Source organism: Hypomesus nipponensis, chromosome 1, assembly GCF_054491055.1.
Source record: "Hypomesus nipponensis isolate SF chromosome 1, ASM5449105v1, whole genome shotgun sequence".
Lineage (NCBI taxonomy): Eukaryota > Metazoa > Chordata > Actinopteri > Osmeriformes > Osmeridae > Hypomesus > Hypomesus nipponensis.
The window spans coordinates 10675895-10693725 of record NC_140361.1 but is presented as its reverse complement, the minus strand read 5'-3'; the positions used below and the strand labels follow the sequence as shown (position 1 = coordinate 10693725).

Genomic DNA, 17831 nt, shown 5'->3' with positions numbered 1-17831 from the left:
CCAATGTATAATAGTCTTTGTCTATCGCAGTTCACTTTGCTTGAAGTGAAAGCCCTGTACTGAGAGCAGCTTTAATATGCATGGTTGTATCTTATTGAGGGTAGTTATTTGGTGGTTGTACAGTCAGACTTCACAACGAAAGGGTGAAATTGTACAATCATTATTTCAACTACTTATAGAATGTGACAGAAAAGGATGGCAATTTCATACATACCAGCACCCTTTCCTAAGCATATATTTTTTCCAAAATACAACATTTTGAAAGTGTAGACAAACATCTTCCAGCACAGTAACACATCGTTGTCTCTGAAAGAGGATTTACCTCAGATAGTCCATCCTTTGAATTTAAAGTAATCTTCAGCAGGAGACATCTGTTGGAATAAAGAGAATCACAAGTGTTTTAGTAAAATCCATCCCATCTGCAAGCTCCCTCCCCCTCAGAGCACTCCCAAATTACCAAAGGAATGAAGTTGGGACTCTTAGCCTTCTAGAGACTCAGTAGTTCCCCCAGCTCGGAAGAGTCAATCTGGAGGAATACCTTCCTGGGTTGAATAATGGAAAACAGTTCCCAATCCTGCAGCCAACAGGCTCTTTGGAAAGATGTGAGTCTTAATGGTTTTTTTTTTACCTTTAATTGATTGTATGACACTGGATTAAAAAGAATCAAGGTTATACATTATAAAGTTGGCTATTATAAAATATTGGTCATAAATTAAAGTGTATTAGTGTGTAATTTAGTGTGGGTGAATGGGCTGTTTATCACATACGTTGTTTATCACATAGGTTGTTTTGTTTTTGCATTTGACTATTGCATTTTGTTTTCATCGAGGTACAATCTACCTCACATTTAAAGTTTTCTATCCAACACAAATATCAGCCTATGAAATCTGAAATGGAATGAGACTTGATATTGGTATCTGGCTGAGTGGTTTAAGAGTGCTATATTCTCCACCTCTCCATCTTCTTTGTCTCCTTGGATCCTTGTCTTTTTATTTGTCCTTGCTGTGGAGTTCACCTGTGTCACTGGGTTTCCTTTATTCCTCCATAATGTGTTTGCTCACGCTCACTGAGCTTCCACATATATATCTGTCCTGTTTTGTTTCTGAGTGCTTGTTTAGCTCTGGGACCAGAAGAAAAATAAGAAATATATATATTGCTTCTATAATCCCAGGATTTCTACCCTCACTGCTGTTTTGATGTATAAGACATACGCAGTATGTGACAATGACTTGCAAGGTACCTCTAAATCGATCTTAGAAAGAGAAATATGATCTCCAATAAAAAAAAGTAGTTCTCCATTGTCACATTCCTACATAGATCTCTGCAGCAGATATTATGTAAGATGAGTTATGATTGAGAAAACACCTGTGGAATAGCTTTCAGGACATACAGTACTTTGTAAGGTAAAGGCTGACAGTTCTCAATCTTGTGTGATTAATCAGATATTACGTAAAAATGAGAATGCACTGTCGCCCAACATTATAATTACTGTCCCTCTGAATTTATACTGACCTGCCCTTCAATAACATAACTTTTCTTATGCTTGTTTAACTTTGGCAGTTCTGTGTTAAAGGTTTATAAGTGTGTGTGTGTGTTTTCTTCAGAACAGCAGGGGGCCCCAGGCTCTGCCCAAGACAAGCTAGATCTTACCGCCTTCAGAGTAACCGCCTAGTTGACTCTCGATCCATAAGCCCCTTTAAAACCTGTCAGCTGCCTTTGCTCAGAATCACACATACCATCCTCCTCTCTCTGTTTCTCTCTCAGTAGTATATCTGTCTGTCTCTCTCTCACTCTCACTCTCTCTGTCTGTGAGCACTTTAATTTTGTCCTCTTGTCAAGTTTCCAATGGTTATGCAAGCCTCTGGAGCAGAATGGAGACTACAGCCACATATTTTTCCACGCTGGGAGAAATTCTTTACCTGAGGAATTTCTGCCCTGCTTATACGACTTACTGTTTGTCATTCTACCTGCTTTGTTTGTTTGAAGCCAGGGTGTCCAATTGTCCCACATTGTATAAATATTCTGTAGATTATGAAACCTGGATATCTTCATATCCAAATTAATGTACTTGCTACTTCCGTTTGAAATTATTGTAATAAAAAGTATGCTAGGATTGAGAGACATTTGGAAAATCTAATCTAATATAAGTCAAAAGAAGATGTACAGTACAGGTCAAAAGTGGATTTAAAACACAAAGAGGCTGCTGGACATTGAAATAACAAATCTATTCAGAACTCATCACCCATCTTTTTTTTGTTGTCTTCTGAGACCTTCAAAAGCCATCCTGTGTGAATCTAGTGCATTCATTCTCACACTGCCTTACAGGGAACAAAAGCCGTGCTTTATTAATTTGTGGCCTTAAGCTTGGGGAATTGAGTTCAGCAGGGAGAGTTTTAATTTGAGGGAAAGTTTAATAAACGTAACCTTTAAAATCTCAGCAGACTGCGCCACTTCCATCTCCCATTTCTCCATTATTTACTTCAGTCTCTGAATTACAGCCACCATCATTCGTCTTGATCATAACGTGCTTCAAATTCCAAGCATGTGTGTATCACCTGCTTCATCAATGGGAACATTCTGTGAAGCGTCGCAGGTTCTACAGGGGTCAAGGTGACATGTGGATGTTTCTAGAAAAGATGTCTAGTTTCTACAACAGCACACACCCTGGAAATGACTGCATTGTTTAAAAATGTTTGAGTGTGTTTTCTTACGTAACTATAACGTGAGATCAAATTAAGGTGAATGAGTCTGTTGATACATTGATCGTGGAGGTGCAGGGCAACCTTGTGTGGTTTTCTAGAGATTATGAAAAACAAACTCATGATGTTAACTTCAGTTGTTTTGAAAGTGCATATTTGTATGTTACAGTCACTTTACAGACAGTCGAAAAGAATGCCATGGACAACTGAAGTAACTGCATAATTTTCAAATCCTTGCTGCAAATTTAACATTTCAGAAGTTCAATGTCAATAGATTTGGCTACAAGACAATTATCTTCCAATCTGTCACATAAGTCTTGTGCAAGTCCATTACTCACTACTGATAGTATTGCAGTGGAAGAATGAAACAGAAGCAGCAGAATACAACTCTTCACAACCGTTTTGCTGTCTACTTTCTGCCTAGGTGGAGGCTGGGAAGGAGAGGAAGGCCAGGTACCGCAGCTACCAAAAGGGGGCCGTAATTCTGGGCCTGCTCCTCCTGACACTAACCCTGGGGGTTTTCAGCCTCAGGAATCTCTGGAGCCCAAGTCTCGCAAAGGTAAGACATGGCTTATCTGCCTGACAACAAAGTTTCAAGGGGACCACCAACACTGGATCTCTCCAGAGCATTGGATGACGGGCATTTCTTCTGTCATTGAAATCATTTCTTTCGTTTTTTGCGACAAGATTAAAGAGGCATTTTGCCTTCTCCTCAGTAACTTCAGATGTAATTTGCTGAGTAATGTTAAAATGGAAGGGCTGACCACAAAATGCCCTAGAGTCTCTTTATTTAGTGTTGTATTTCACTGAATTGGAAGCTGCAATATTTATGGAAAGCCCTGACTGTCAAGTCTGTAATTTAGAAATATCCCAGTGTTTTATGTTGGCTTCTACAATCCAAAAGTTAGCCTACAGAATAATTCATAAACTGGTCTATTAGCTACTCTATATTCATAATGTAATGTAAAATGTTGTCACAATTCAACTGCCTGAATCCTGAATCCAGCCAACCTTAATTGCTGTTGACCCTAGTGGCTACACTGGAACTTGAACCTACTGGTGTTATAATTAAAGTAAACTCTTATTCTGGCAATTCATCTTGTAAAATCCAATTCGTTCACTTTTGATGGAGAGTGCTTTCATTCTGCTCCCTTCTCCTACAATCCCTTAGAGGCCTAAAAGCTCATTTACTCAAGACTGAGGCAAAAAAAATAATACACAGATCATTTATCTGAAATTAGACAGTCGTTGTGTTCCAGGCACTATTCTAAACTTGAGAGACATATTACAAAGTATTTTATTTTATTAAATGTTTAACTTTAAATGTATAAAAGAGCCTCTATATCGTGCTTTAATTGTCAACAGTATACTGTTCCACAGGCATTGTTTAGTCTTGACAATTATATACCGTGGAATTCCAAATAAGTAACAACAGAACATTCAACTATTCTGATCAAAACTGCATTGCATTGATGCTCCCTTAAGAAACAACATGCAAGAATACTGAGCAAGTTTCCCACACCTAATTGAACTTTTGTGTTCATATAAATGTGTATTTGTTTTTTAAGTAGACTGCATAACCCTGTAATTTCAAACTGAAGACTCAGCTCCACTTCCTGTACATACAGCCAGTGTCCAGCTCTGTCTCTCTCTGGATCCTTCACCTCAGAGCGCATCTTCGTTGTCCTTGTTAAATATTTAATGTTTGAGGTGGAAGATGATTATTTCCCCTTTAATAAGCTGTGATCACTCTTATGTGGCGCAAAATATGTGTTAGTGGAGGAGGTTGCCTGTGCCTCGGACATGAAGCCAGCAAACACTCACTTCTGCTTTAATGGGGTCTTAAGGGGAAGGCCCATCCTCTAGCCCACATCAGTGAGCAAGATGGAGGCACTTCAAAGCATTATCACCTGTCTGTCTGTCTGATGGGAAGCCCCAAAAGACCCTGGCAGTAAAAACGTACAAAAACACATCCCCACCAAGCTGGTCTAGGGGGACTTTTTCATAGATAACGTGCGGATGTGCATGCCTGTGGTTATGTGGGCTTCACCTGTTTAAAAAACAGCTTGTACAGACAATGAAACCTGCATGCAATCGTTACAGCTTAAGGCAGCAACATCACAGCCCACCTATTAATATTTCAAACACAACAATGTATATTTGATGACACCCATCACCCCTTCCTACCTCCGTTTGGACAAGTATGTCATTTCTGTACTATCAGGGTCTCTTCCTGAGCCTCTCCATAAACTGTTATGGCTCCTTTCCTCAGCTAAGCTTTAACCCCTGGCAATGTAATTAAAACTCATTAAGTCAAGCCAGCAGAGGACTGTCTGAGTCACACCCTATTCTAGTAGTGCGTTCCACCACAGTAATCTGCAGCGCATGGCTTTACATAAACTACCATGGAAAGGTAATTTGCTGGGCGCATTGTATTTCAATATGACACGATAACCACATGGGATCTTCTTTTAATTACTTGCAAACATATGTTGTAACAGAGGCCTAGGGAAGAAAGTTTGCCATCATCTTGCTACCTAATGTGTGTTAGTGTGTGTGTGTGTGTGTGTGCGTGTGTGTGTCTTACAGCAAATTTCTATCTCAATGTTTGAGGAGTGCTCATTAGTGTTTGGGTCCCAAAATCTCATAGGGGTTCATGCATTGCTGTATATGAATCAGATGTTTCTGCTACCATGCACTGTGTCCACAGGAATATAGCGTTCTAGATAATGGGTATGGCAGTTTAACACCTGCATTCCTTGAACAAGAAATCACCACATCTAAACAGGATCATCATTTTTCTGCTGTTTCATTCAAGTTAATATATATTCATGCAAACTTCTATTCAATTTAATTGTGTATATAAACAGTTTGATCAGTATAAATACTGTTGTGATCAAATGTATGCTAATGACTTTGGAGTAACTCCAAACAAGCAATCGACCACCAGCTGAGTGTTTTGGCCAGTGCAAACACTTACAATTATATCCCGTTTATTTTGTGTTGTTTTCTAAAAGTCTCTTCTAAAAGTCTCCTCAATGTGTGAGCCACTTTCCTTTAGATTAATTTCAATGCTGCTACCATCCACAGAAAGCCGGGAGCCATTGTAATCCAGAGGGCCCTGGGGAGCCCAGACAGCTCACAGGTGCTGTCGGTCAGTACGCCGAAATTGCCTCAGAAACACATGAGTGTCAGGCCAGAGGGAAGCGCTCCATTATTCAAGCTGAAATTGCATTGCTCACCTTGATGCATTCTCCCCTGTTCCCCAGACAGCCCCTCACTCGTCGCCCCCTGACCGTCTCTTAAAGGCCCCTGTGTCAGGACGGGGTGGCTTAATGAACAATGTTGCACCTGCGCTTTTCTAATGGTCACAGGTGCTGTGCTCGTCGACAGCCCTCTTCAGTTTGTTTGTTTACCACTCATGTCCTGTGTCCATCTCATAGTCCCCTCTGTGGCCCCGGAGGGTCACAATGTGACAAGGGCGGGGGAGGGGGGGAGGGGAGCTGATGATGACATCACACTATCATCCTATCACATACTCGCCTCGCTATTCACCAAGCGTTACTTGGAAGAGAGAAGAGGCACTTTCCCCAGCAGCCTGTGTCTTCTCCTTTCCTTCATGCTGTCTCGTGGAGGAATAATTATTCTAATGGAGCAACCGGGCCTATCGGAACAGCTGGTTTAGGCAGGACCCTCTGGGAGTCCTTGCCTTCAGCCTGTAATCTTTTCTGATTTTACATGTCAAGCTCATTCAGTCATTAAGAGCCCCTGTGTCCACCTCTTCTTCTTCTCCTCTCTGGCTGCTCTCATCCTGAGATGATGCATGGTGCTTTCTAGAGAGAAAGCAACAACGGGGACGAGGACGGGGGCAGGGGGGGGGCAGGGGGGCAGGGGGGCAGGGGGGGCGAGCATTGCTTGAATTCTGCCTCTGGGATCAATGCTGCCACAAGCAGGAGCATGAGTGCACCACAAAGCATGCTGGGAACACTCGGTGAGCCGTGCAGTGTTGCAGAGTGTCTGTGTAACTCTTTTCAGAAGCGGTTGTGATGGGGAGTAGAGGAGATTAGCATTTGAATGGGCAGAATTTTACTTCACGATCTCCGCCAGCATCTCTATGTGACGTGTTGCATGTACAGTGAGTACACGAAGGCCAAGGCTGGTTGGCTTGTCTCCTACTTACTTCTCTCTCTATCGCTGTCTCTCTCTCTCTCTCTCTATCTCTCTTTTCTCTCTATCTTTGCCTATTTTTCTCCGGTGTGAGTGCCAAGCTTTATTCTCCCCTCTGTTGTACAATTTAGAATGTGATTGAGCTTTCACATTCTGTTTTGCTCTCACCGTGAGTCGAGTCCTCCAGTGTTGTCACAGTGCATTGCCAACTACGCAGGGAATGTGGAGAGGAGCGTAGACTCCTCCACAGCATCTGCACTGCATTATACCTTCACCACATCCACATGGCTACACACACATTCAAGCCTTGTGATGGAAAATCCTGGTTCCCTATAAAATGTCATTCACAACACTGTTGCGCCGTATACAATGGAAAACTTCAAAATGTAATCAAAATCACAATGTGGATGACATCTGTGTGGAAAATGACTTTGCTGCTGATTCATAGCAAGATAATACACATTGTGTCAATCTGTCAGCCACCTGAAGCTCTTCAAGTCTCCATGAAGGTGTTGTGTTCTTATCAGACTCTGTCAACAAGAGCAAGCTTCGTAGTGTAGACGCTCAGCTGGGCCAAGAAAGATATTCCTGTTGTTTTGTGTGGCAGAACTCATCCAGGGTAGCCCACAATGAAGACCCCTTTGCCTGCCAGATCTTCTTTGCTCTTGTTGTTCTTTGTTCTTTGCTTTGTCAGTCATCGCTGATAAAGCTTTGTGAAGATCCCGTTCATTCCAAGATCAAATATTAAACGCTGTCATCTTCCCCTGGGAAACAGGCTTGTTTTGATACAGAGCAGGTGAAGCTAAGGCTACCTGGTGTTTCTCTCACTGTCTAGTTTGGAAATAGACACGCTGCAATGCTGAACTTGTTTCAGTTTTGATATACTGGGGTGTATTTTGTTAGAATTATTGAATTACAAGAACAGAGTATGTCACAAATAAAAACAAACTGCTAAAAGTATGACATTTTTGTGGCACCTTTTGCAACAAAACAGACATCTCTAAAGACAGCCTCAGATCTAGAAATAAATAAAACATCACACATACAGAAACACTGAAGCAATCTCAGCTACAAACCACTTTAAATTGATCATTGCATAATTTATCTCTGTAATAGGTAGCAATGACAGAAGGCAAGCTATCATTTCTACCATCTGAAAGTCGAACAAGCCATTGTAATCCTACAAATGTATTATCTGTCTTGTCCACTCAACTAACTTTTTTGCATTGCAGAGTTCTGGTATGGTGTTGAGTCCATGATGTCCTCCACAGTGTCCTTTCTTTGAGCGTTCTCTTGCTGCGTTTTGTAACTATCTCTGCCGGATGTACAGTATGTGAAGCTCAAGAAACGATCCTGGCCTGAGATTCCATTTCAAAAACAGATCTTAAGGCCTCGATCTGTTTCATGTGAGAGTCCACAATATCCTGCCAGGAAGCAGAAAAACAATACTCCATCACAGTCTACTCAGGAGGCTAGTCCTACTACTGCTATTTCTTTTCTGCAGCTGTTTCCACAAGCTAGAGCTCAGACAGCAGGATCTGCTGCTCCAGGAAACCCAACATAAAAGCAAGGCGAGGTTTGAACTTTGTTTACAGTAGGCATACTGTAGCTGCACTGAAGAAACTGTGTCATATTGATGGTTAGAGAGGAGTAGAGATTTGTGAGATACATGTTTGATTATAACAGCCTAAAGTGGATATTATATTGAAAGCAATCATTAGACTTTGATTTGTCTGGCCTTTGCTATTAAATAATGTCACCTTTACTGGTAATATCTGAGTCAACAAGTATAAAAAGTATTGACTGTAAGTCAGTGTGTACAACCACCAACGCAGATGTCAAAACACAGCTAATATCAGTGTTTGAAAAAGGCTATCTGCTGTATGTCTAGCACAGTTCTCTTAAAGTGTTACAGGTTAAGTGTTAGATGTATTTGTTGTGAATTGTAGAATTTGTCCAACAGCAGCTGAAAAGAAAGGAACAAGGATAATGTATCCATAGTGTGGAGAGTAATGATAACTTTAGCGTATAGATGGTCCACGGTCTTTTGTGAGACTCGGCAGAAAGTCTGATGGATTAATGGAAAACTATTAAATATACTTTGAAAGCTTGCACTAGTCAGTGACGTGCCTAACCGCATTCAGGCTGTCTGAGAACCTGTTCATTTCCCTCAAAAAGGGCAAAGTGGCCGAGCGCTTCTGCTGCATTTCTGATGCAAATTCTGGACTTGTTCTCTGTACTAATGGAAAATTATACAGGTTATAGAAGTAGACTGATTACAACACCAGGTAACTGCGCAGAATGTGGCCTTCATTTAAGTGCTACAGATTGATTCAAACCCATTTTCATGCATTTACATATTACGTACAGAATTATGTCCAATGTGTTTGCAGGGTAAAGCGAGGGGAACGTTTTGTTCAGCTGTGTGTAGAGTAAGAAGAAAAAAAAAAATCCTGTGAAAACATGAATACAGTATTTACTGTTGATAAACTACACAATTGTTACTCTAGTAAACCTTTACATTTCCTTAAATGGGGGTGCCCCCGGTAGCTCATCATTGTATACGAGCGAGTAACTCATAGGCTGAGGCCTCAGCACAGGAGCCCGGGCTGCATTCCAGCCTGGACGTTTCTTGCATGTACTGCCCTCTCTCTCCGTCACATTTCTGTATCACTCACACTGTCTCTATTCCAATAAAGCAGAAATGCCCTCAGATACATCTTTAAATGATAGTGAGAATCATGCCCTAATCATTCTTGTGTCTCTGATCACGTGCATTTGTGATGTATGGTATCTGAGGTCTTTCCAATGTTACTTAGTCCCAAAGGAAGGCTAAACTGTTGACAGGCTGTGTGTATCCAGGGGTTATGGCAGGAGACCAGGGAGACGTGACTGTCACCAGTGGACCCAGTCACACGGCGTGGTGAGACTGTCTGCAGCTTGCCATCACCTCACTTTTACTGGCTCTTTGAGACCAAGACAGCTTGGTGTAAACAACGTTTAAACAATTATGGCCCGGTAAATCTTCCAGTCCCCTCTATGGAACCGCTCCCTACAGTTGACCTTTTTTCATGTTATAGAAATCTGTTGTATGAATAATAGACCCTTGGTGAAATGCACCACACTGAGGGATTCACTGTGTGAAGCATGTTGATTGCTGTGTGGACATTTAAAGGGATCTGGTTGTCTTAAGAATGTATCTATGAACTTCTGATAAAGCAGGTAGTCTTGCATGTGTCCATGTTCAGAGATAACACAGATTTCATGTTCAGATTCTGTCAGAAGCAGTTTGATTTTAAAGCACCCTGTGGACAAAATGCTGTATACAGCAGCCATATATGAGGAAACACAAGCTATGTGAGGGCATGTTTGGGTTCATAACACACCTGTTACAAGTCTACTAATGAACTCTGGAGGGGAAATGGCTTGGTTGTCCTTTTTAAAACCATTAAACTTCTGTTTTAAAGACTTCCCTCAAAAAAAAAGCTATTTAAATAGTTCTTCTTTTATGTAGCTTTAGAACTTTGCAGCCCTAGTTCACTGCTAATGCTGTTCATCTGGCTAAATGATCCTGTGCATGTAAACGTTCCAGAATCCAGACTGAATGCTTTCACAAGCTGTTCCCTAAATGCCACTTAGCTGCAGGAGCCCAGAATGCACTCTTGTCGATTTATTAGAATGTGGCTGAAAACCAAGCAGGGGGACTGGGAGACGGATCTGCCACAGAGGTGACCTCCCCGATGGCCGTCTGGCTCATAATTCAGTGACTTGCACAGACATCTACTTCAATATTTGGTCTTGCAAAGTCTGTTTCTCATTCATGGAGATGCATCAGAGTGTGGCATAATCTTTGGGGGGATGCCTTAAATGAATATTTCATGCAACATCAACTGCCCTTTTTATTATAGAAGATTGGTCATATTCAAACAGTGAGAATGGATTCTGATGAACAATCAGAACAGAATTCATGTTCTTCACAAGTATGAGGTGCTCTTCAGACCATCGCAGAGGGAAAACGACCAGCAGGTCAAAAAAGGCAACCTATTGGTAGAAAAAAAGAAGAAAGAGAGGCTGAGAGTGTGAAGTAGAAGATCTTTGTGTCTTTCACCCTTTTTCTTTTCTTTTTTTCAAACTTTTTATTGGTTGTTACTCATTTCAGCGAAGTGATACAGATCAGATGTGCAGACTGGTGGAACTTTGGGGTGTTAGATCATTTACAATGTCCTGAAAAGGTGCCTTTGTCCTGTCTTTGAAAGGTCTGGTGAAGAGCATATGAGTGATGGGGATTTACAGATTGCAGGCAGAGGAAAAAGGTCACGCTGGCCTGAGCAGAGGTAGTGAGATAATGTGCTCTCTCCAACCTTATAGCACAGAATCAAAGGCCTGGTAAAAAGAGAGGTCCAGGGGCGTATAGCTAGGAGTTCAATAGATGCTTGACCCTCCCACCGGCAACAGCTCTACCTTCTCACCTGCAAGTCACTGTGGCCCAGACTCACCTTCCACCTGCTACTTGTTTTCTGGATTCAGTATTTTAATTGGACACAACTCAACTCCCGCTGAGCTGAGTAATGTTTTTTTTACCTTTACCTCTACCGCTATTAATTTTTTCTGTTGAGATCATGAACACTATTTCACAAGCACTACAGACAACAATGTATCCCGTTGGCTGAGTTGTCCTCACAATACTGAGTGTTAACCAGAAGATAGAATAACTCCCAAGGCTCCCTCTTCCCAACAGTACATAGCTCTATTACTGGCACAGTGGTTCGTATCAAGATGATTTATTACCAGAGAGAGCTCAAGTAGTTTAAAATGGCTGGTGCGATTAGTCATATATGCGTCAGAGGTAAAGAAGGGGACCGCGGTGCTCCTGCAAATTAACGGCAGCTGCAGACTGTAGTCGACCATGGCAAGGTGGTCAAACGTGGCAAGCAGCAAAGAGTCACAAGGGAACAAGGAGAGAAAGTGGGTCATTAAACTTCTCTTATGAAAGGAAGGGGGTAGGAGAGGTACACAACATTTTACATTCAAAGATTCAGCATTGAAGACAGAAAATGCCCCTTTTTCAGCAGCATAAACACACATCAGCAGCACTGTAATTTCTGAATGGTGCTGAACTATCTCGTTAGCAACCCTGCAATTACACTCCTTAAAGTGGCACTCATAGTCAGGTATCAGTCAAGATCTTTTACTTTCAGAAGTGAAACCTGATCTTAAGCAAATTCCAAAAAGCTATCTTCCTGAAAGAGTTGAGCATTCCAGACTAAATGTCAAATAGCACAAAGTAGAGGGTCCTGACTGACATCCAAAAACGAGAAGCATTACCTTAGACTGAAATTCCTGAAATCCTTTTCTCCATTTTGACATATATTACTGCCAACAAGAATTCATTGTGCTTGTTTTGATGCTTGGTAAATCATATTGCTTTTCATGTGTATGTTTAGGTATTCGGACCATTTAAACTCAGAACTACTTCTGTTTGTAGAGATTACTTAAAGTTTAGGCTTCAGTGGAGTCTGAACCAAAGTGCCAGGCCTTTGACAGAGCCATTAACATAACTTGGAGTGGCTCTAAAGCTAAATACAAGGCCAAATTCAAGAACACATTTTCTCTTTAAGCATCTAGCAAGATGCACCTCTGCAATTAAAGAAACCACAGAAAAGAGTGGCTGATTATAATGCAAAGTTTTAATCCTTCACGAGTGATTATATTTAGATTGTGCCATTGATTTTGGGCTCTCTCATTACAGAATGTAAAGTTGGCATACTGTCTGGTTACAGACTGCTTTTAAAGCTTAGGATATAATGACCAGCTGCTGTGTTCAGAAGAAAACAGTTTGGTCCTGAGGACTCAGGTATGCGGACAAGAAAAGCACACTGCTTAAAAAAATAAAAAAAAACGTATAATATAACAATAACTACACTAATGGAACTTGATAGAAAACACATTAAGATTTATTTTTATATTACTGGCACTGCTTCAACTAAATGTTGTACCATTAGAAATAGATGATGTGGATTTGCGTCTGCCCGTGTTGTATTGCTTTCTCTGTTTGCTGTCAAAGCCGTTCTCATTGAGATTGATTCCCTACACTACCAACAGGCTCATGTTCCTCTGCACTCCCTGAGTTGATGATGTATTAGCCACTGACCAGTATTTTCTAAACTGAATTTTCCAAGCTGGCGCCTGTTCAAAAACAGCTGCCTGTCTTCAGCAGACATCACCAAACGCAGGCAAGAGTGTGCCTGGCAGCCCCAGAGCATAGCCACTCCATTTATCCATATTCTCCAGGCCTTGGGAGCTGACAGGCCTGCTAATCAATGTCCACAAGCATAATCCCCCATGTCTCCAGACGCCTCAGAAGCAGAGCAGGCAGTCTGCCTGCACCTACAGCACCGCAGAGATAAACAAGGACATAATGCTGTACTATCTAAAGCTCATTTGATATACTAATGCTGTTTCTACTCTGAAGCAAGGGAAAATATAAGTGAGATGAAGGCTTTCCAGGCAACAGGAAGAGTGTGGATCTCTGTGATCTTGCGGCATGGTGAAATTCACATGTAAAGAAAAGGGACCTATTGAACCTTTGTGTCTATTAACATTCTGTCTGAGAGTAAGTATTTGATCTGTAAAGAAGGAAGACATCCATGAAGGATCAGGATGGTTGTGTTTCTGTTATATACCCACGAGCAGTCTCTGGTCCTATGGACTCTAAGGCATGCATGTAGCATATGTGAATGCCATCTGGGCTCCTGTCTCCTTGCAGATCTTTCCCGGGTGAAGTTATTTCCCCTGTGGGTCTTGATTTTCCAACAATATGTCCAAAGGTAGCGCATCGCTTTGCTTTTTTTTCTGACTTTAATGTCTTGTGTTTCGTGTTTTCTTTCATTACCCCATTGTGTCTTTTTTCAAACAGAAGAGGTCTACCTTCTGTTTGAACATGAGAAAATATCCCCACAGGATATGTGTGCATATTAAATCCTGTGTGTCTCTTTAATTATTATAATTCTAGGAGGTGCTGGAAGATTAGCAGACCTGCAGTAGTTGTAGGGGAAGTGTTCAGCACAGTGGTAATTTTCAATGCTTCTAACAGAGATGTTCCTTTCCTTTTTGGAAGGAAAATAAAACCCCTTCTAATAAAACAACATTGCGGAGGAGAGAGCAGCCCTGGGGGGACGTTAGTTTCTTTCTCATGTGGCTGCCCATGTGAACAGTGTTGAGCTCTGCTGGATCACCCTGCTGCAGTGTGCTTCAGCTGGAGGACAAGGATCCAGTGGTGTTGCCTCCGAGGGAGAGTGAGAGGAATGTAAGAGAGAGCGAGAGGCAGCGACTGGGAAGGAAGGAAAGAAAGAGGGGGTGTGGGGAGTCAGAGAGAGGGAGAGAGGGAGGGAAGCAAAGAGAGTCAGAAATATTTGAGTGGGGGGGGATGGAAAAGGAAAATAGAGCTTCTATGAAGGAGCTCATTGGCAAAGACCCAAGATTGAACAATTGACTCTCATCTTCTCCTCCTCCTCACACAGCTGTTTTGACTGAATGTTCCGAAAATAAGAAGCCAGTTGAGTCTTCTATACCTGTTAGACTGTTTTAACTTTCAGGACATCATTTGTCATATATTCAATTCAACCATGAAACAATTTTCCCTGAAAAACAATGAGTTTAAAAGCAGCCTCCTAAAGGCTAAACCTGAGGCGAGATATCACCTGAGTATGACGCTGATTGTTGACCAGTGTGTCTGTCATGGCCGCTGCCCACCGCTATCCATCACTGGTACCCCCCAGACCCCCAGGGGCCTGCTGCTGTGTGGAGCGCCCTCCCCATCACTGCACCCCTACCCCCCCGCATGCCCCGCTCTCTCCCACTGAGTGACAGGCGTCTGGTCCCGCTTGACTGGAGCCTCTATCTCATCGCCCTCAAGGACGACTAGGGGACGCACTGTCATCAACACATCCCTCCTTTCAACCCCCTACCCACACATACACACACACACCCCTACCCACCTCACTCACCTGCAACCGCATCAGCATGACCTTTGATTAATGTCCTCCAGTGCCACAACACAGCCCGTTCACACAAACAACCTGCGGGCTCAGCCGTGCCTTTCGCTCCTCATTCACTCCCCTCTCTCTGGGTCCACAACTCAAAACAACTGGGTGGAGGTTGTTAAAGGAAAGGTAGCATAATGCATATGCATTCATGCATAACTAAGGACAAAATACACATAAAGTTCCCATTTACCTCCAGGATAGAGTATAAATTTAACCACACGCAGCGGTTAGAGGGCTGGAAAGGAAACACAACGAGACAGGTCCCCTAATATTCAGGGGCTACATTGATTATTTGTCAACTTAGATTGTTTGCTTTAATGTTTCACATGAACCATTCATAGATTGCATACCTGTTGCAACATACCTAGTGTTTGTTTCATCACTTACTGCAGTTTGTTTACCTGTCGGTTTAAAGTGCAGCTAATTCATTCATACAAAAATTGATAACCCATTTACTTTTACAGTAAGCTCAGTTTGGAATGTCATAGTAAGATCTTCCAATAGTTGAGTGTATAATACACATTTTTTGTAATATTTGTATTTTTTGTATTTTTATATTGTTAATTACAGCAACTTATATTTTATTTTATTGTAAATGTTATTTAACTCTAATTCCACTTAGTACTGCTAGTTCATGTACCCTTAGTAAAGATAGTCCATATATTATTATTATTTTAGGTTCCTATATGTTTATTGTATGCACCTTCCTGCCAAAGCAAATTCCTTATCTGTGCAAACTTTCATGGCAAATAAACCCCATTCTGATTCTGATTCTGATTATATTGAAAGTAATGTGGTTCCAAGGCTCAGATTTGTACCTGTGGCTTTTAATCATACATCTTAAATGTTCTTAATTGAGTAGAAGGCTATTTTTCAATCCTGAGGACTGGTATCATGTTCAACAGTATCTTTGTACCTGAAGTTCACACAATGAAGTTAATCCCTATAATTTGGCTTTTGCTGTGGACATCAAGTTAATTCATTCATGTGACATTACTAAGAAAAGTATATCTATATCTATATATACTGTATGCATATATCACCAATTGTCTTAGCTCTCTACCATGTTATACATGGAGTTGGACAGTAACCTGTGGCGACTGAAGATTTTTCATCAAAATAAGCAGTGGCCATTCATTTTCATTTACCAAAAGCAAGAAATGTGTCATGCTAAACCAGCTTTAAACATAGAAATGGTTTGACTACACTGCAGTAATACACTATAATCTATATCAATGATGGGCAGAATCTCAATGCTGGATTTTCATCAGAACAGATTGCCTGCTAAAAATTGAGATTCACTGTTTTAGAATAAATCAATACAATCCACAGAATCCCTTTTCCCAGTCCACCTTTATGATAATATGAAAGTAAATGCTTAAATGGAACTTTAATCCATCACAGAGACTTTGAGACTGTTTAATGGTCTTACATTTCCTGATAACTGCTCAACTGCCACTTGAATATCAAGTCTATCTTCATTTGGCTTCGTCATGAGATTTTTAAGTTCAGGTTACCTCCTCTGCCAAGGCCGATGTGACCCATGTTAATGGCTATTTATATTCCAGAGCCACTCTTGCACTGATCTTCCATCAAGAATGATACCCCATTCAATCATAACTGCTCTCACATCCAAAAGTTTCATGGTAATGCGTGGTTATAGGACATTTGGACATTTAAAATGTCACCAGTGATACTTGCTAGTAAGTGAGCAACAACTTGTATAAGCAGTTTTTGTTTTGTTCTTCAGACAACCACGCCCATTGATGTGGAATATTAATCCTAATGGATTTCATTGGCCGGTGTCTGCATTTGTACATTAATAAGTCGTCTCATTGGTGCAGTATAAGACACTGATTTGTTACTGAGACAGATGAAGATGAACACAGCAATGTATTTCTCATCATAACATAATGCTCACATAAATATTAATACCATAGTCTTCAGCTGGTGGGCATGAATCATTTTTGCGGACAGGACGTTTTAAGAACCATTCGTGTGTATCCATGAACAGTACATAAGCAAGCGGTTATTATAAACTACAGTGCTTTAAGGAACAGCCAGCGGAATTTAACAAAGGCGCAGAATTGTGTCATTTGTTCTTGTTACATGGCCAAAACATGAACACCCTTCAATGGAGATTTATTATTTTAAGAAATACAGTTACACATGAATGTATCAGGTACACAGATTCACAGATAGAATGCCTGAGGTGCAATACATTTCATGGTCATGATTTGCCTGTTGGGGCTATTTGTTCACCAGTCATTCATAGTGTGAATGACTTTGATTTTCATGTGTCTGAAGGTGTATGACCATGAGTACAGGGCGGTGTTGGATGGGGTGGAGACAGAAAGCGTCATGGAGATTGACCCCGCCCACCGCATTGAGATCTTCAAAATGGGCAATGGAAGCGAAGAGGTGCTCGAGGTCCATGACTTTGAAAACGTAAGTAGTGATAACATCCATACAAATGGTTCACATTTCACTCAATGTACCTGTGTCAGATAGTGATTAATTGTCTTTCATGCTTTCTTTTTCTGTTTTTCATTTTATTCACGTGCTGCCATCCTTGAGACTGGGATTAGATCTTCTGCTGCCAAAGTAGACACGATACAGTGTACAGGCCTGTTGCTAGTGGCTCCTCAGTCTAGTGAATGATCCACTCATAACAGTGAAACACATCCTCAAATCAGAATTCTACACTCGTACAGTATCAATGAAGCACGTCCACAGAATGATCTACTCGTGTCAGTGAACCATATCCACAGTCCATTGGTCTGTTTACAGGCCCTGTTAAGGGATTATGAGCACCAAGAGGAGGATGCAAAACTATTTCATCATTGTTAGTGAAAGGGGGAAGATACACAAACCTTATTAAAAGTTATACTAAGTGTTAGCTGAGGGCTGAGTTTGGAAT

General features: G+C 41.3%; 1 protein-coding gene across 1 annotated transcript in view; it reads left to right on the top strand.

Annotated features, from left to right (window-relative positions):
• Positions 1 to 449: 449 nt before the first annotated feature.
• tnmd (tenomodulin) overlaps positions 450 to 17831 on the top strand; it is a 29433-nt gene continuing 12051 nt past the window's right edge. Inside the window, exons 1-3 of the mRNA XM_084690957.1 lie at positions 450 to 602; positions 3124 to 3258; positions 17219 to 17359. Coding sequence (XP_084547083.1) covers positions 555 to 602; positions 3124 to 3258; positions 17219 to 17359 — 324 coding nt within the window. The 5' untranslated portion in view covers positions 450 to 554. The remainder of the gene's footprint in view (positions 603 to 3123; positions 3259 to 17218; positions 17360 to 17831) is intronic.